At 40.0% G+C, this 20,688-nt stretch overlaps 1 protein-coding gene across 2 annotated transcripts in view; it reads left to right on the top strand.

The window, feature by feature from the left end:
• The window catches only part of NAPB (NSF attachment protein beta), a 73,763-nt gene that overhangs the window by 32,086 nt on the left and 20,989 nt on the right, over nucleotides 1-20,688 (top strand). The window contains exons 3-7 of one of the 2 annotated variants that reach the window (XM_056137998.1): nucleotides 3,901-4,017; nucleotides 9,025-9,071; nucleotides 9,213-9,290; nucleotides 16,402-16,466; nucleotides 16,613-16,697. In XM_056137998.1, the coding sequence (XP_055993973.1) occupies nucleotides 3,901-4,017; nucleotides 9,025-9,071; nucleotides 9,213-9,290; nucleotides 16,402-16,466; nucleotides 16,613-16,697 (392 nt within the window). Of the gene's footprint in view, nucleotides 1-3,900; nucleotides 4,018-9,024; nucleotides 9,072-9,212; nucleotides 9,291-16,401; nucleotides 16,467-16,612; nucleotides 16,698-20,688 lie in introns of those variants that run through there. The other variant, XM_056137999.1, reaches the window with a different exon arrangement.

The raw sequence follows: 20,688 nt of genomic DNA, 5'->3' as shown, positions 1-20,688 counted from the left end.
CTCGAGCAAATCGATGAACAATGGGAGGATAATGATACAGTGATACAATGATCCAAAATATATAAGGCACTGGTAGGACTTTACAAGACAAAAAATCCAACCCCATCAAAAAAATGGGGATAAGACATGAATAGGAACTTGCTCAGGGAAGAAATTCAGATAGCCAAAAGGCATGTGAAAAAAATGCTCTGTATCATTAATCATCAGGGAGATACAAATCAGAACAATATGAAATATCCTCTCATACCACGAGAGACTGGCACACATTTAAAAGAACAAGAAATCAGTGCTGGTGTAGATGTGGGGAGAAAGGGACTCTCATTGTTGGTGTGAATACTGACTGGTCCAGCGTTTTGGAAAACAATATGGTCATTCCTTAGTAAACTAGAAATTGAACTTCCATACGACCCAGCAGTACCACTTCTGGGAATATACCCCTGGAGCCCCAAAACACAGTGTAGAAGTCATCTGCTCTTCTATGTTCATTTTAGCACTGTTCACAATAGCAGAATCTGGAAACAACCCAAGGACCCAGAAAACAGATGACTGGATAAGGAAACTGTGGCACATCTACACAGTGGAATACAGTACAGCCACTAGGAAAAATGAAATCATAAAATTTGCTTATAAGTGGGTGAACATGGAAAGTATCATGCTGAGTAAAACAAATCAGAAGGAGAGCAACAGACATAAAATGATTGCACTCATTTGTGGGATATAAAAAATTTGTATGAAACTAATATTCAAAGACATTAGAAATGGGCTAGGAGGACTGACCCACGGATGGAAGCTTACCACAGGTGTGTGTGGGGCTGAGCGCAGTTAGGATAGAACAGGGACCACTAAGACAATAATAATTGGAAGTGACCACTTTGGACAAGAACTGAGTGCTGAAAGTAGGTAAAGGGATATACATGATAAACTTGCAGTACCTTTATTGCAAGCCATAATTTCTCAAAAGAAAAGAGGGGGAGGGGGAAGAGAGGGAGGGAGAGAGACAGACAGACAGGGGAGGAGAGGGGAGGGAAAGACCTTGTAAAAGAAAAAAAGTGCGCGCCATAGAGGCAGACTGGGGGAGAGGGAGTGTGACAATAGGGAAACTGGGGACATTGGTGGTTAGAAATGTACACTAGTGACAGGAAGGGTGTTGGAACATTATATGACAAAACCCCAGTCATAAGCAACTTTGTGTATCTCAAGGTGATGGAAAAAAAAAAGAAAAAGAAAATTGATAAGCACATCAGAATTCAAGGGGTACGGTAAGAACAAAGACCGGAATATTTCAGATAGCCAATCAGCAGGCACCCTAAAGTTTAGAGTAAGGTCATGACAGTTTTCTATTTTATTTTTGTCTACTAGAAACCCTAAATGATTTTATTCTATTATTTTCTGGGTACATTTTTTTGCTGCCCAGTTCTGTGCTTTTCAGGATGCATTTTTGCTACCTATTTATTTTCTAAGACTTAAGCAGTTCTTGCCCTAGGGACTATCCTGACCTCGGGTTAAAGGTAGGGGGATGATTTATTATCACAGGAATAAGAAATTGTGATATAGTAAAGCAGTTAACATAGTATGGAAAAATAGATCTAGACCTGAACAGCCTGAATTGGTTTGGGTATTAAACCTAAGGATGAAAGGATGAATGCTGGTTGGTTCTGGGACAAATAGATACCTATGAAAAATGAAATTACTGATGGAAGAGAGGATGAGAGGTTGTAGATTCTGGAAGGATAATAACATTTAAGTGCAACAAAGCACAGATGTGATCTAAGGATAGATTTGATATACTAACATAGCTGGCCAACATATGTATCACTTGAGTCAGGCTCTTGGGAAGCCTTAATCACTTTAAAGCAGACTCCATATTGCCGTTGTTCACCTGGTACGTTCCTAAAATGAAACTAGGATATATTTACTGCCTTACATACCCGGAGGCCCACCTATTACCCTGGCAGTTTCCTGAGACCTTCTTTGTGACCGCCAATTTAGAGTTCCACTGGTAAAAGGCCAGCATGCTTTCATTGGTCATTGGCCCATGCCATTTTAGTGTTAAGTATTTTCAAAACAAGTGGGCCACCCTTTTTAAAAACGTTTTAATCCGAAACAGGAGTTGGACCTGGTTAGATTGGCTCACTTGTACTTATATTGCCCTTTTCCCTTCGGCTGAAAGACTAGACATGTGGGTGCGAATACTCCATGACCTCTGGAGAGGAATAGGAAGTGGGGTGACCACTGAAGCATTAGTAGATTGACTTTTATCTCATAGAAATGTAAAGCAATTTTGTTTTACTTTTTGGGGGTCTCAACCAGCGATGCTCAGTGGTGACTCCTGGCTCTGCACTCAGGAATTATTCCTGGAGGTACTTGGGGGGATACTGGGGATCGAACCTGGATTGTCCACATGCAAGGCAAATGCCCTACCTGCTATCCTATCTCTCCGGCCCCATTTAAAGCAAATTTTTAATGTGAGTAGTGGTTCCTTAAGCACCTGTTTCTGTTATTTCTAAATATTTCTGAAAATTTTATGTTTAAATTTTAAAATACGAAAAGGGTTTGTAATTCTTGGATGGGGAGGGGCACATCCAACTGTGCATGGTTTCTGTCTCTGCATTTAGCAATCACTCCTAATGGAACTGGGGCTGGGGTGGGGTGAGAGACTGTGATTCCAGGTGGCCCTACGTTTGTAATATTCTTTTTGTTTGTTTGTTTTGTTTTGTTTTTTTCTTTTTGGGTCACACCCAGCAATGCACAGGGCTTACTCCTGGTTTATGCACTCAGGAATTACTCCTGGCAGTGCTCGGGGGACCATATGGGATGCTGGGAATCAAACCCAGGTCGGCCGCATACAAGGCAAATGCCCTACCCGCTGTGCTATTGCTCCAGCCCTAAGTTTGTAATATTCTTAATTGAGCTCTTTGTAGTGGAACAAACACTTTCTGCCCTTTCTTCCTGTACTGACTTATCTAGATCTTAATGAGCTCTGTCTTAGCTGTGCTTGCTGTTCTGAGTCTCAGCTTAGTCTCCCAGTAAAGGGAATTCACCTCCTCTATGTCGCCTATGTGATGTGTAAAGCCCTCCATATTCACACTGCCCTGCATGTCCTTCTCTCCTCCCGGGAGCAGCGTGGACCTGACCTGACTACAGTTTCATGCCCTTCTTGACTCATTTATTTTCACCTTGAGAGTTATTCCTTACCTATTTTTCTTACCCTGGAATCCACAGTTCTTGATCCAAAATATTTTCTGAAAAAAATTTAGGGCATAAATCTTTCACATTTTGCTGTGTTCTAACAAAAACATGGGCAGTACCCCATCAACCAAGCCCATCCATGATTCTTCCTAGAAATGAACTAGTTTTTACATGCAGTGGAATAAAGATGAACTGTTTAACTTTTAACCATAAACTTTGAGTTTTGAAACTATGTTCCTTATTTTTATTCTGAGAAACATATTTTATGAAAACTTCATTAGCAGCAGTTTCTTCAAAGACAACGAAGTTGAGTGGTTGCTGTAAAATAAAAGATGAGCAAGTAAAACATCCTTGATCAAACTGTTTTATCTTCTTTAAACAATTGTGTTTGGAAGCCCTACTTAGTGTTTATTATACATGTGACAGCAGAATTGAGTGGCCTGGAGTTTGACTCTTTTTACTGTTGCCTATGATCCACTTAAGAGATCTCTGGGGACTGACAGAAACTGTTTTTGCTATTTGAATTTGATTTGGATTATTTTTATGTACGCCTAAGATTCACTTAAGCATATTTACATGTACTTTTGACTGGGATGCTCCTTTTCAGTGAAATGAGACTTTTTTTTAAGGAACAGGTCCAGTTCTTAGAGCTTGGGCCATTCAGTGGATATACTTGTTACTCTGTTTAATTATGTAATTTATCTTGTTTAGCTGCAGGAAATGCATTTTGTCAGGCAGCCAAGCTCCATATGCAGCTTCAAAGCAAGCATGACTCTGCTACCAGCTTTGTGGACGCTGGAAATGCCTACAAAAAGGCAGACCCCCAAGGTAAGATAGCTCCTTCGCTTCACTTTGGCTATCAAGTCAGTATTGGTGATTTCATAGATTCTTTAGAGATATACTGCTGGAATTTTTCAGTCTTTTTTTACAAAAGAAGATTCTGCTTTGGAATAATAGACTGGCAACTTTAGAAATTTTTCTTTAATCATGGGGAACTTTTCTAGAAGAATATGTTAAGTTTATTGTGATTTTAGTTTTGAACTCTTTTCTAGATTATGTCACATTTTGGAATTTTTTGGAAATTAGCTTAAACTTTACATAAGACTTATATCTTAATTATGTGACTGCTATCTTTGTGAATATTGCTTACTAAAGGAAACCTAATGTTCTCTTACTCCTATCTACTGAATCTTAAGAGTTGTTCATAGAGATTATAATACATGAGAGTTAAAAACAATGTCTTCACAGTTTCATTAGAAAAATGGTTTTCAAAGTATATGTTTTGAGAAATAAATGAACTTGGTTCTTTCAAATGATAATATTTTGCAAATATTTTAGCTAGAGGAATGTAAAACATTAATTTCTTCCATCCCACACATGTACTGGTAGCTACAGTGTTCCCCATTTTCCATCAGTATTTCATTTTAGTGCAGAAATCCCAACTTGTATGAAAATCTAGGAGTTAGGAATGAGATACTTTCATTTTTGTATAAAAATTAAGCAACAGTTCATTTCCAAAAATAAAGTAAGTACTAGATACAACCTAAATAGGCAATAAGAGTAGAATGATAAAGAGTCTGTGATGGGACTTAATGGTATTGCATGTGACTTCCATGCTTGAGATTTAAATTCAGTCCCTGGCACCTTAGGGGGAAAAATTTAAGGTAGACTGTTAGTTCACAAAGGAAAATGTGGGGACTGCTGCATCAACTCATATGCTTTCGGTGGCCCAGAGCCTCCTCCCCAGGCCTCCCTAGCAGAGAGACAGAGAGACAGGGAAACTGGGGACCACAGCCTGATGGTGAAAACAGCTTGTTTAATGCAGAGCTGCCGGCATACTTATAGAACATCTGAGGGGGCTTGAGGTAAGGACATTGGTGTGATTTATCCTTGACATAGATAAACATTTGACAGAGGAAATTCTCTTGGGGAGATTAACTTAAGGAGATACTCTCTCCCAGGGACATCAACATTGTTTTTATCTTTCCCTCTAGTTGTATACATTATCAATACTTGCAAGTTGTTTGGATAAACACAGTAAGAGACAAAGATCCCAATACTTAGTTCTCTGGGCTGAGAGAAAGCAAGGCTTTTGACACTTAGTTCTCTGGGCTTTGAGAGCAAGTAAATCCCAGACTCAGGCCACTTCAGCTTGTCCTTCCATGTGGGGGTCCTGTCTCTTAATTCATAACAGCTTGCATCAAGAACATGCATTTATGCTTTCTAGAATGTCCCATTTCGTTGCCAGGTACCTTTGCCACTCACCCCCGGGTGTTAGGAATACAGCAGCTGAAGCCTGAGTCAATTAATTATGACCAAGTAATTAATTTCCAGGAGTAGATATATTTCAGAGTCAATCAACTCTCAAATATTAGGAGCCTAGCATTAATGTTCTTTCTGTGTTTAACCAAAGAACATTGCTCTATCGTAAAATATAAAAAGGCTATAGGGAAAATAGAAAAACAACTACAAATACACAACACTTCACAGCACTTCAAATAAAAAGCAGTACAAATACAAAGTTCAGAATACCAGAAAGTTTTTGCTTATAAGTAATCAAGACCAACTTGTGACAATGAGAGGTAAAATACAAAGAAAAGGTTAAAGATAGGAATATTAGCAAGAGCATGATAAGCTTCTCTGGGTGGATAGGGGGCAGTTCGCTGATGAAGCCACTTAGGGTTAATATCCAACAGTAGACCATTGAGACACTAATTCATCAGTAGTTCAGAATGTCTGCTTTCAGAGAATCTTCAGTGACTTGAAAAACTTTGTAACTGAAGACCCACATGGAAATTGAGATAATAAGATTCATTTAAGAAATGCATCCAGAGAACATAGGAAGGAAAACATTGAAATGCCAGTGGTGGTTAGTGTGGGATTAGAGAGAGAGTTTTTTCCTTTACATTTTTTTGTTTTGAAAGGTGTGCAGTGAACCTATTTTCCTTGCATAGTTTAGGGGATAGTCCTTTTTTATTTTTATAAATCTTTTTCATTTAGGCATTTTTACTTTGCTGCTGCTGTTACTGCTCTGTGTGTGTGTGTGTGTGTGTGTGTGTGTGTGTGTGTGTGTGTGTTTAAATTCCTCTCCTCATCCCCATTCTCTCCTCATTGTTGATAGTTTGATAATGTGATGTTGTGGTCTTTGGTTGTCTTAATTATGTTGCTTGCTGGGGGTCACCTGGCTGCAGTGCTGGCATATTGGACTGTCACCAACATTCGCATTATGCAGTTATGAATTTTTGCATTATTCAGTTGCAGTGTTTTTACATACATGTCCATAGGTTGTCATACATATATTTAAATTTAATTTTATTTTTATAAAATTGTTCACAATAGTTCATTACAAATAATATTCAAACACCCAGTCCTACCACTGTGCACCTTCCCACCACCATAATAGGAAAGTGTGTGAAGATTGTTGTATTTCATCCTGGAGCCACTTAAACCCTTGTATAAGAGATTACACACATATATGTTAAATCCAAACAAATGTGTGCTGCTTTTGGTATATCAGTGGACTAGAGTATAAGAGGTCACGCACGTTCTGTGTCACTCTCTTCTGGGAGCTTTATTTCACAGTCTCTGGATCTTGGCCTTAGATTATATGGCGCTAGGAACAGTGTGTGGGTGTGATCGCTAAACTACTGGAAAACTGGGGAGGTGGGGGGAGGAGGCCCAATACCATTCCAAGCGAGCTTGGAGATCTCAGTCACGGGTCCCCCGTACCTAGGTTTTTCTGCATGTTCCCCTGTAGGTAAGGTTTGTCCAAGCTGGTGGAGAGCAGCCTTGAGCATGACTGTGTGGTTGGGTTCTGGAGATTTTTGGCTGCCAGGGTTCTGTTTGGGCAGGGAGGGAAACTCAGCCCACTCCTCTCCTAGTTGCCCAGGTGAAGGGGTGTCATATTTTTAGCTGAGGCATGCAGGTTGTAATTTTATTGTGCATCAGGCTGTGCCACTTGCAGATCTGTTCCCATACCCCTAGGTGGTGGCACTCTCCTTGGTGGTGCTTACCCATCCGTTTTGTGGTGCTGACCAGAAACTACTCTCTGTGCTGGGAATCACAGTCAGTAGAGCTGACAAGCTCAAAGAGCAAAGCTGCCATGATTACGTTTGATATATAGGGGACACCAGGGACTTTAATTTGTGCAATACAAACAGCTGGGTGAGCTAGCTGTAACCTATAATTGTGATAAGACTATGTTCTAAACCGTTCTTAAACTGTGGGTCCCTACTCTGCATGTATGACAAAATTGGGGTGTGTGTGAAAAATTTGGCACTAGCAAAAGTTTCTGAATGTGCAGTGACCAAAAATTATTTAGTATCAACTGCAGTTATCATGATTTCGAAGTGTTTCTTCTGATAACACTTGACTGTGTGACATTTCTCATTTGCAAAGGGGCTAGAGGTGGAAAGTTGAAGAATCCCTGCCTTAAACCATTGCAAACAGGGTCCAACTTCCTATTTAAAGCCGAAGAACTTGGGACTATCAACCATATGCAGCATTATAAGCAGCATGATTTTATGGCAGGGGAAATCTGTTGCCTTTATTTGATAAAACTGATATACTTTCTTAGTATCATTTTTACCATCATTTTTATAGTATTTATTCCATTCATGTATATGTTATATACCTACCATAAATTATCCTTTTTAATATTGTATGAGGTGTTAAGAGTTGTTGGAATAGGCATCAGTACCATTGTAAACTGTGATACATCAAATTAAAAAAAAAATATTTAAACAGGACTTTGAAAGTTCTTTGATTGTAATTGCCTCGAGAAATAGTTTAGTGTATTGCTCTTTCTCATGAAGTAGTGCTTGTTAGGACCAAAGACCACCCCTCAATATTCAAAGAGACAAAGAGTCTAGCTGGAATGCAAACTGCACATCGAGATTTTATTATACCAGCTAGCTGGGGCCGAGACATCACATCCTGATTCAGGTTGGAGCTCGACCCAAGTGTTTACAGCCAAGGGTTTTTATAGCCATCCTGGGTGCACAGGCCTCAGGAGCAGGCACAAAGAAAAACAATTCCAAAGGCAGAAATACTTCAAACATTTCATAACTGAACAAAAACATACAAGAACAATATATCAAGAAAACATTCCCAATTAGGAAGACATTCCCAGTTTCCATACATCAAGAAAGCAAAACATTCCCATTCAAGAAAGCATATTCTCAGCTAGACACAGGATACGAGATACGGTTGTATTGACTCCTGACTCTCCAGCTCCAAGCTGCGTCCCACCAACTGGTACTGTCAACCAATTAGCTCAGTTAGGTCATATATCCTTCCTGGCCTGAGCTGTCTCCTACCTTCTTTATGACCAGAGTGAGAAGAGGTGAGCTAGCTGCTTCTCACATCCCCCCTTTTCTATGATCATACTGAGGAATCTTCTGCTTCTCACAGTGCTGTCTTGCAAAATCAATGTACATATAATATATCAGTGCAGAATAAGTATTTACATTTATCTTCTAGCAGATACAATTGATTAATGTTGCTAACAGCCCACATGGTTTTGCTTTCTTTATGATGCAGTCTATCCCTTGGATGGAGTCCTCACTGTCAGGTTAAGAGTAATGAATTGAGCTAATACTCTTCCAGCTCTAGTTCCCTAAATTGCATTACAGCTGCTGTGGGCAAAGCATGCTGATGGGTCTGGACTTGTGTATGGTTTGTGTTTTCTTCTCTATAACTAATCTGCCCACTCTGCCCCAAATGGGAGTTCCTAAAGTCTAGTGGCAATCAGGAAGATAGGCTCTATCGAACCCTCTTTGACTGAATGGATTTTTCATTGTTTTGTTGTTTTTTTTTTAAATGCCTACGCTTCAGAGGCTATCAACTGCTTAAATGCAGCCATCGACATTTACACAGACATGGTAAGATACTGCTTTGTGTAAGTGGCTGTGGGGTGGAGTTTTTGAGATGATTAGAGTTGTATTCTTTTGTTGTTGTTACCAATGTATTGGTATTCAAATAGGTCAAACCTGAATCTGACTTCTTGTTTGTTTTCTCCCCAGGGACGGTTTACAATTGCAGCCAAGCACCACATTACCATTGCTGAGATCTATGAGACTGAGCTTGTGGACATTGAGAAGGTAAGCAGTCGACTTGATTTGTTTATAAACTTGGTGTACAACACAGGTAGTACATTGACCTGAGGTGCTTTCCCAGCAAGGATGAGTGATGCAGCATTATTAGGATAGCTGTGTGTGGAAGCTTTGGTATCTTTCGGCTGAGAATTATACTGACTGTTTTTCTTGAGTGAGTGTTTGAGATATAAAAACTGGTTAAGACTTACCAATACAAAGCCCCACCTGTTTAATTTCTGTTTTCTCTGTTTCATGTCAGAACATTAGTATTACCATAAAAATTTGATCTCATTCTCCGAGAATTCTGTGCATTTTGTGCTTTAGTACTGCAGGCAGCTACGTATTTTTATATTCAGTTTTAATTGTAGGGGAAAACTTAACATTTATACTGTATGTGTTCTGCAATACCATTAAGTCTAAATAAATACATATAAGTGCATACTATATTTTTTAAGTATTTTATTGCTAAAATACTAAGCCCATCTGAACAAGCTCATAGGTAATAGACATGTGTGATGTAGATTTCTCGCAAATTTTAAATTTATAAGACATTTCATTGTCAGAGTAAAACACTGAGGTGGTGGGCTTATAGTGACAAGGGAAGAGAAGATGGAAGAAACACTTATTGAACCCAGGACAGCTGTGTGCAAGACAAGCATCCTTCCTGCCAAACTATCTCTGTAATCCCCAATCTTCAATTTTGCTGTTTCAACCTTCAACCTTGAGATTTATCATAACCACCTAATAAAAAATTGGAGCTTCAGCTCCACATAAATACATAATCAGACACCTCTTCCTCCCATGGCAGATTTTCCCCCTTTTGTGTTGCATTGCTTTCCTTGCGTCATGGCTGCATTATGCTTGCTCACCATCCCTCGTGACTCACAGGTCTGTCTACAGTCCAGACTCAGCTTGAGGTACCCTTATCCTTCTGTCTGCTTACAATAGTTTCTTCAACCCTAGCATGATTTTGCCTCCTCAAGGCCCCTCCAAACTCTCCGTCCCCTAGAGTGGCTCCTCAGAGCTCAGTGGAGAGCTACACCTTTGGTTTATTGGATGTATCCCAAGAACCTAGGTCTCTGGGACAGTGGGTTCTGCTAAACAGAAGATGCTCCTATCTCGGTCATAGCTCTGCACTTCTCAGAACAAATGAAGTATTTATTGCTTCAGGGAGGAATCTCTTGGTATATAGTTAGATTGACATATTAACCTTTGCCCACTGACTTCATGATGCCCAGCATCTTGTTTGTTTTTACAGGGACCATGTGAGCTTGCTCCAAAGGGTCTGGGGCCCACTCCTGGTGATACTAAGCCCTGAGTTAGATGCCTGATGATTTTGTGTTTGGGGCCCCTGGTGGTGCTGCAGAGTAACCTTAGGGCTTTGCACATTCTATGCTTATGCTTCACCACATGAACTGTTTCTCTGACAGCTGACACTACATTTTGGTTGTTTTTGCGACACGAAATTCCTCTAATTTTTGACTAAATTGGGGTTGTCAAGTACAGTGGCTTGTATTTGCAAGCCTTCTCTTAGAAGACATGGTTTGTGAATATTAGAGGAAGATAATGAGCAGAGAGCATCTTTATTTCCTGCAAAATGTTGGAACAGGATTGAAAGGGGTCTAGTGTAACTGCAATATTTATTTGTTCACACTGTTTTGGGGAGATGCGGTATCTTTATTTATTTGTATTTATTTATTTTTGGCTTTTTTGGGTCATACCCGGCAGTGTACAGGGTTTACTCCTGGCTCTGCACTCAGGAATTACTCCTGGTGGTGCTTGGGTGACCATATGGGACTCTGGGGATTGAAGCTGGGTCCGCCACGTGCAAGGCAAATGCCCTACCCGCTGTAATATCATTCTGGCCCCTGGTGTCTTTATTGCAGCACTTCAAATACTAATCAAATACAAAGTCCAGAAAGTTTTGGCTTATAAGTAATCAAGACTGTCTTGGGGAGCTGAGACAATGAGAGGTAAAACACAAAGGAAGGGTTAAAGATATACTTTAACTAAATTAGGGATGCCAGCAAGAAGAGCACAGTAAGCTTCTCTGGGAGGAGGAAAAGGTGCAGTTTATTGATGAATCCTAAAACACATCCAACAGTTCACAGTTAAAACATTTTAATGAGCCAATATCATTGTTTAATAAGTTTTAAAGTTTGTTTTCAGTTAAGACACAACTCAAAGTTTAAATAATTGGGGTGGGAGTTGGGAAAGACATGACACTTGTACTTCAGAGAACCATTTTTTATAGTCCAGGAGTCTGTATTTTTAAATAAACACCTCTCATACCATGAATTTATAGGGAAAGGGCTACCACAGCTCAGTCTCCTTTCCACTGGTTCTTACCTGGGAGCAGGCTGGCGCTTCAGTTGAATGCAAGTCCCTTTCTCTTTGGCTTTCTTCTTTTTCTTTTTTCTTTTCTTTTTTTTAATGTAGTAGTACTACTGTTTATTCAGCCATTGATTAAGCTGATTGAGCTGGGCATGAACTCCACATTCCTTTTTTTTTAATTTTTTAAATTGAATATCTGAGATAGATCTTTGCAAAGCTGTTCATAATTGGATTTCAATCATACAGTGGTCCAGCACCCATCTCTCCACTAGTGTACATTTCCCACCAACAATGTCCCTGTTTCCCCACCACTATCCCCCAACCCCCCACCCCCAGCCTTCCTCTGTGGGAGGCATTTCCTTCTTGCTCTCCTTTTCCTTTTGTGCATTATGGTTTGCAATACAGGTACTAAGAGATCATGGTGTTTGTTCAGGGCATTAGGTATTTTTATTGGGACGGTAAGACTGGAGTAGCTTTTCAGTTGGGTGGCGGCAGCTTTGGGGTGTGGATGTGACTGCTGAGGCTTCCGTAAGTACAGGGAGGTAGGGGGAGATAGCCCATCCTAACCCCAAGAAAGCCTGGAGATTTCAGTCCTAAAACCTGCATACCAAAATTTTCAGCAGATCATATATTGGTGAGGTCTGTCCTGAGACCGTGGAATCAGGCAGTGTAAGCAAGTGGCTGCTGGGGGCTCTGCTTGGGCAGGCACGGGTCAACCAGCCCCCCCACCGATTTACCCCAGTCTGTTCAGCCATGCGCGGGTCCAAGCTTAAATGCAGCTTTTGATCTCTTTTGAGACTTATTTATGGGTCTCTGAAGCAAGGCCAGTAGTAGAGCTTACAGGTTGGCGCTGGAATTGGTTCGTGGGAGTGACTGCCAGTGCTTCCAGGAGTATTGGGAAGTGGGGGGAGGTAGCGTACCCCAGCTCTGGGACAACCTGGCGATTTCAGTCATAAAACCTACATGCCAAAATTTTCAACAGATTATGTCTTGTGAGGTTTGTCCTGAGATGGAGGAGTCAGGCCCGGGGTATGGTGGCGATTTTGGATTTTGCTTCCTTTTTCTTCTTATCCTTATCTTCACCCTTTTCAGGAATCTGTCTCTACTATTAGAGTGCCTTATATGCTCAATATGGACATTAATTCTCTTGGCAAGAATCTTACCTCTGACTTGTTTGTTAACAGTGCCAACAGCATGATAGGTAACTTTGTTTTGCCATGGTAATATTTGTGGGGTATTCTTCTTTGGACAGTGTCCATTCCCTTTATAGTCTACAATATCACCTTTCTTGTATACATGAATGTATGTGGCCAAGGGAACAACTCCATGTTTTCTGAAAGGTCTAGAGAACATACAGCGGGTGCCCCTCTTTTTCCCTTTTGGTTGGTCATTTTTGCAATTTACTGGAAGCTGGTGGTTCTGGCCCAAATGGGGTTTTTTTGGGTTTTTTTTTTTTTCTGTTTTTTATGACCCCAGTGGTAGTTGGGTGCTGTTCCTTTGTATGGCTGGGGAGCTGTGTGGTGCTGGGGAATGAACCCAGGACTCCCACATGCGTGTGCCCAGCCCTTTAAGCTATCTGTCCAGTCATGGCTTTTTTGTTGTTGTTTTAACCTCCAAAGCAGTTGTTCCATATAGTTCATTATCATTTATTTGGCTTTTTGGGTCACACCTGGCATTTACTCAGGGCTTACTTCTGGCATTACACTCAGAAATTACTCCTGGCGGTACTCAGGGCACCATATGGATGCCAGGGGTCAGCCGTATGCAAGGCAAGTGCACTGTACTGTTGCTCTGGCTCCTATTCCAAATGCTTTAATCCTGCTCTGTTCTTTGATTTCTGATGTTTCAGGAACTCAAATAAATGCATCCCTTTCTGAAAAGAGTTTTTGTTATCTCATATTATAGGAAGAGTTGGTCATGTTTCTCATACCACTTACTGTAATGGGAAGGTAAAAAGGTAAAGGCCCTCCCGTTGATCGTCGATTTGCTCGAGCGGGCCCAGTAACATCTCCATTGGAGACTTTGTTGTTACTGTGTCTGGCATATCGAATACTCTCGGTAGCTTGCCGGGCTCTCCAAGAGGGGCGGAGGAATCGAACTCGGGTCGGCCATGTTGGCCGCTTGTAAGGCGAACGCCCTACCCGCTGTGCTATTGCTCCAGCCCACATCATGAGTAGCTTGTATTAACCATGACAACCTCTAGGTGTTGAGAATATGATGTCTTTACTTTCTTATTTGATGTAATGGGAGAGAATGCTAAATAATAAGGATAGTTCAGAAACTTTTCTTCATAGGCATTACAAATGAATGAAAACATTGGCAGCAATTCATAGGGCATCTTACTTGAAATGCAGTTTGTATTGGTTTACTAGTGTTTATCTTTTGAGCATATGATAGGCATTATACCTAGGCCCAGGGACGTAGTAATGAGCAAAGCTGTCAAGATACCTACTATCACAGAGGTTACAGTTTAATGGGGGAAGATGTGCATTGATCAGATACTTATAAGTATGTGACAGCTCTGACGAGTGCTCTACTGGAAATATATTAGATTTTTTTTGTAAGTGTTTTTATATTTGTAATAAAGGAACTGTAGGTATCCTTTTCTGTAACTTATTTAATGCTTCATGAAGAATATTTAATATTTATACGGCTAGAGCAATAGCACAGCGGGTAGGGCGTTTGCCTTGCACATGGCCAACACGGGTTCGATTCCTCTGTCCCTCTCGGAGAACCCGGCAAGCTACTGAGAATATCCTGCCCTCATGGCAGAGCCTGGCAAGCTCCCCGTGGCATATTCAATATGCCAAATACAGTAACAAGTCTCACAATGGAGACGTTACTGGTGCCCACTCAAGCAAATCGATGAACAACGGGAAGACAGTGCTACCATCATTACTTTAAATTTTTATCTATTTTTAAGCCCCCCCCCCCCCCCCGCCCCAGTTGTGCTCAGGAGCTATTCCCAGCACTTTTCTGGAAATGCAGGGGAGATCATGCAGTGCCTGGGATAGAATGCACATGCTGTAAGCTTTTTTTTTTTTTTTTTTTTTTTTGCTGTCTCTGTCCTTTCACTTTCTATAATTTCAATATACCTATATTTATATGATGTTAAACACTTAGATTGTTTCAGTTTTTCTTCTACTATACTCAAAAAATATGAAGAGCATATTAGGATAGATTAAATACTGGAGATTAAATACTGGAAATGACATAAAGTTAGGATAGATTAAATGCCTGGAACAAACAGACATGCTATTTAAACTGGAATGTCTTTTTCAGAAGACTTGATGCTCTTCAACCTGGATGTGGTTAAGGTTGACTTTGCCCATCAGCCTGTGGCTTCAGAGGAGGCTTGAGGGCAGTATTTGTTTCCTTACAGTTAACTCCCTTTGCCAGTGACTATAACCAAAGTGGTACTCTAACATAATCTCCTAGCCTGCTTATTTATGTATTTATTTATTTACTTTGGAGTAACGCCTGGTGGTGCTAAGGCCTTACACCTGGTAGTGCTTTGCCTTTTATAACCTATTAAGGCTACCTTAAAACCAATCTCTGAGCTTTGTTTCTTCTTATCTTTTTCTACCAACTGCCTGATTATTGACTGACAAATGTATGCTTCAGTGACATATGTTCTTCTTCAGTGTTGTCATGTGCTTGATTTCACTAAATCTTAGGCCAAAGTATGGCAGAGGCTTCTAGTTTTCAATCTTGCAACCTCTATTCCTCCTCCTTGACTATTCAGCACCATATTCTATAGATTTAAGACAACACTGTTATTCAAGATGATAACTTACTGCCTTGAAAAATCTGTGTAGGTCTAAAAAAATTTCACGTGTATGAAATAACAATCCTAAAATTCACCAACAAATAAGAAGTGTAGTTTTTCTGGAAATTGTGGCATATAGGGTTTGGGTTACATTTTGCTTTTTTGTTTTGTTTTTTAACCACACCCAGGGGTGATCAGGGCTTACTCCTGGCTCTGTGTTCAGGGATCACTTCTAGTGATCTCAGCAGATCATATGAGTTGCCAGTGATTGAAGTTGGGTTAGCTATGTACAAGGCAAATACCTCACCTGTTGTACTATCACTCCAGCCCTGCATTTTACTTTTTTGCAGTTATTTAGAAACCAGAATGGCAGAAATTCTGCCTTTGTTTTTTCGGGGGGTTTTTTTGTTTGTTTTTTTTGGGGGGGGCTTTGTCTACACTCAGTAGTGCTGAGGGTTTATCCTTATTTCTATGCTTAGGGATTATACGGATGGTGTTGCTCAGGGGACCATCTGTGGTACCACGAACTGAACCAGAGTCTGCCTTGTGCAAGAATAGTACCTTAATCCAGGTACTGTTCTCTATGGCTCAGTTCTGCCTTCTTTGATTTGTGACTTCCATTATTGCTCTAGAATTGGCCATAGTCATTGTAGCTCAGGACAAGATTCAGAAAGGGTACAGACTCAGGTAAGTAAGCTTGCTTGGAATAACTCACAACATATTTTACCCCTTGGTTAAGGAGATCTCACATTGTTCCCCCTTAACTGCACTGGAGGCATGGGAGTGGTGTAGTTAGACACGTGTCAGGAAGAATGGCAAGAAAGATTTTGATAGATTGCCAGCATTATGCCTCCAGGGGTGAATGCATGTTTGTATTCTTTGCAAGTAAAATATGCAAGGTTTTTGAAAGGTTGCTGTGGGTAAAGAGGTATTTATAGAAATGAGATCTGTGCAAATATAGTTTTAAAATATAGCCTTAAGCAAAACGTTTGAATTAATAATGTGTGTTTTCAGGCCATCGCCCATTATGAACAATCAGCTGATTATTATAAAGGAGAAGAATCCAACAGGCAAGTATGGTTTTTCTTAATATAGTGAAGTGGTTTGTTGTATGTGATAAAAAGACAAGCCATCTCTATACTTAGAGCATATTGAATCATTTGAATTGCATGTTTTCATTTTCCCCATGGAATCCTATTTACTGTCTTCTGGTTCTTAATTTCAGTTCAGCTAACAAATGTCTGCTGAAGGTGGCTGCGTATGCTGCTCAGCTTGAACAGTACCAGAAAGCCATCGAGATCTATGAGCAGGTGAGGCTGTGACAACTGTTGCTTCTGCTTGGGATTGAAGACCTGCTGAATTTTCAGAATTTTTATATTTAACTAAGATATAATTTCACACATTAAATCCTTACATTTTTATAAGTACAAGCCAGTGGTATTTGATAGAGTCAAAAAATTATATAAAGCATCACACAATTTTTTTAAAAAATTTTTTATTAGTGGATCACCGTGAGGTAGTTACACAGTTAGAAACTTTCATGCTTGCATTCCAGGCACACAGTGATCAAATACCATCCCTCCACCAGTGCCCATTCTCCACCACCAATGATCCCAGTATATCTCCCCCCCCACACACACACACACACATCCCCGCGCCCCATCCCTCCACTGTGGTGAGGCATTCCCTTTTGTGGTCTCTCTCCTTTTGGGTGTTGTGGTCTGCAATGCAAGTATTGAATGGCCATCATGTTCGGTCCATAGTCTACTTTCAGCACACATCTCCCATCCTTAGCGGGCCCTCTAAACACCCTTTACTTGGTGGTCCTTTCTCTATCTGAGCGGTCTTTTCCCCCCAGCATATGAGGCAGGCTTCCAAGCCGTGGAGCAACCTCCTGGTACTTGTCTCTACTGTCCTTGGGTGTTAGTCTCCCATACTGTTACTTTATATTCCACAAATGAGACATCACACTATTTTCATTATCCTCTCTCCTCCCAAAAAAATATTTCCCTTTTCTCTCAATGCTGAAAACCACTATTTTTATCTTTCTCAATGAATTTACTTTTTCTAGACCTTTGGTATATATGAAATTATAGATTATGCCTTTTGTGATTGACTTTTTTTACTTCATAGAATTATTTTTTCAAGTCAACGAGTTTTGTTTTATTTTGTCCTGGCCACAACCAACTGTGTTTAGGGCATAATCCTGACTCTGTGCTCAAGGATCACTACTAGCATCGCTTAAGAGACTATGATACTGGGGACAGAACCCAGGTTGGCCATGTGCAAGGCAAGCCCACTACTCACTGTACTGTCTCTCTTGTCCCAGGTCATTGGCTTTTTTGTTTGGGGTTTTATTTTCCAGTTTTAACCGCAGTATTTATATTTTTATTTATGCTTATTAAAACACTGGTAATTAAGTTATTCCTAATACAGCTGTTTCAGGCGTACAGTGTTCCAACACCAATCCCATCAAAGTGACCTTCCCTCTATGATTGTCTCTAATTTCCCTTCCTCTAGCCCCAGACTGCCCCCTTAGCAAGTATGTAACATATTTATTTCACAATGCTTGCTCCAAAAAATATTAATGGGATGGCAAATACATTTGTCAGAAAATAAATCAATAAAAGTCAATTTGTGATGCTATATGATTTTAACCTATGTAAATAAAGAAATTGAAATCATTTTCTACAGTATAATTAATGCCTACTCTCATTTACATAGGTAAGTTTTCAACTCTGGTATCTAGGATATATTTCATTAGCTTTCTTTTTGGGTATCTTATGGTAATAATTCTGTCTTCCCTGCATTAACTAAAACTATTAGAAAATGTCACCATGTTCTGGGTACCATATAGGATACTGGGAATTGAACCCAGATTGAGTGTACTCAAGGCAAGCACATTGCCTACAGTATTATCTCCTGCCCCTTTGATATTATGTTTTACAGTTCACTTGAAATAGGTGAGACCTGCAACTGTAAAATTTAGTAAAAGTGAAGAGAACTAAGAAAATTTAAAGGGGAAAATCTAAATAGGCTTATAAAAGTGTTCTAGAAAGTATATATTGAAAAGACTGATAAGACAGAATATTCAGTATAAATAAGATGTTAAGTCAGTATTGCAAATATATAAAATCTGTTAGCAAGTTAGAAGTATACCTTCCTTACTCTAGTTGATGGCAACCATATGTACCATGAGTGAGTGCCATACTCAGTGCCACATGCTGAGAAGTTTGTCCTGTCCCTTAAAGATGCTCCTTTAATGCTTCTTGTAAAATAGGTTTCAAGTCTGTGAATTCCCTAAGCTGTTATCTGTCCCTGAAGCTGTGTATTGTTCCTTCAAATCTGAATGATAATTAGCAGAATAGAGTATTCTTGGTGATATGTTTATTTCGTTGAGTTTTTATGCTACATCCCTCTGTTCCTTCTTCTGTTCCTTCGTCTCATTTGATAGATCTACTGTGAATCTTAGGGAATCTTCTTTGTAAGTTCTTTATCAATCTTAGTGCTTTCAATATTTTGTCTCTGTCTTTGGAATTTTTTATTTTGAGTACAATGTGACTTTGAGTTTTCCTAGTTGAGTCTCTTTTTGATGGGACCCTTCTAGTCTGTTACATCTCAGTGTGTATAATTCTCAAGTCTAGGAAATTCCTGTATGATTTCTTTAAATATTGTTTCATCAAATTTGTCTTCCTGGTTTTGTTTGTTTGTTTGTTTGTTTTCAGGACCTCCCAATGATTTTTACATTGTTTCTCTTAAACTTATCCCATAGTTCTGTGGTATGTTCTACATTTCTTTTCAGACTATTTTCCACCTTCTTTTGTTTTCTAGCAGTTTCCTCCATCTCATCTTTAAGCTCCTTGATCTTTTGTTTAGTTTTCATTTTATTTTAATCTGCTGTTTAGAGCTTTAAGTGAGTTTTTAAAAATACCATCTGCCGGGGCTGGAGTAATAGTACAGCAGGTAGAGTGTTTTCCTTGCACACAGCTGACCTGGGTTCGATTCCCAGCATCCCATATGGTCCCCTTGGCACCACCAGAAGTAATTCCTGAGTGCAAAGCCAGGAATAACACCTGAGCATCGCCAGGTGTGACTCAAAAAGCAAAAAAAAAAAAAAAAAAATCATGTACTATTCTCTTTTTATAGGTTTCTCATTTCAGCACTCACTCTTCTGCCCCTAACTGGCTCTGCTGACTACCTGTGCTTTTTTTTTTTAACCTCATTAAATACCTTCATAGTGGTGTCACTAAAGTCATTATCGGAGGATTTACTGAGGGATTGGTGTTGTTTGAGACTTTGTCTTCTTCTCACTTGAACTTGATGGGCTTCTGCTTGTCTTTCCCATCAGATTCCCTGTGCTCCTTCTTCCTGTGCTGTGAGTAGTGTGGAATTTGGAGGAGCTGTCGCACAGCCACATAAAGGCCACACGCTTCTAGGGCTTGCACAGCTGGGCCTCTTGCTGTGGCAGAGTTCAGGTGTGGAAGTGCTAGATCTCGCTGTAAAGGTGGGGAACCTTGGCCACTTTGGTTCCAAAAAAGGCCTCTTAATTTTCAGGGGTGCAGATGAGACTGGAATGGGGTGGCAACATGCAGGTTTCAGGAGCTTGTGCAGCTGTGTTGCTTGCCATGGTGGAGTTTGGGTCAAGTCATTAGTTTCTCACCACTGACTCACAGGTGTAAAAAAGGTTGAAAACTTCTGGTATAGGTTGTAGCATGTATTAATATTTCATTACTTATATAGCTGAACAGTGCTCCACAGTTTATTCATTTATTAATTCATGGATTTTTGGTTTTCACGTTGGGACTCACTAATAGTGTTACTGTGAACGTTTATGTTTTTGTGGATACATATATATATCCAAGAAAATATATATGCCATTATATATAACAGCAGTAGGGCATTTGCCTTGCACGCAGCCAACGTGGCCGACCCGAGTTTGATTCCTCCGCCCCTCTCGGAGAGCCTACCGAGAGTATCTCACCCGCACGGCAGAGCCTGGCAAGCTCCCCGTGACGTATTCGATATGCCAGACACAGTAACAACAAAGTCTCCAATGGAGACGTTACTGGGCCCGCTCGAGCAAATCGATGATCAATGGGAGGGCCTTTACCTTTTACCTTTTATATATGTAAAACTATTTCAACATATTTACATATAATATGTGCCATTGTATACGTAATGCTTTTATATTTATATATATGTATGTATTCCATTTTTTTGGTGATAGACCTCTATTTGGGATTGCTGTGCCATGTGATAAACCCATCTTTAACTCTTGAAGGAACTGTCAGTATTTTTTTT

Source organism: Sorex fumeus, unplaced genomic scaffold (assembly GCF_029834395.1).
Source record: "Sorex fumeus unplaced genomic scaffold, SorFum_2.1 ptg000128l, whole genome shotgun sequence".
In the NCBI taxonomy this organism is placed as follows: Eukaryota; Metazoa; Chordata; class Mammalia; order Eulipotyphla; family Soricidae; genus Sorex; species Sorex fumeus.
This window is presented reverse-complemented; position numbering and strand designations above follow the sequence as displayed.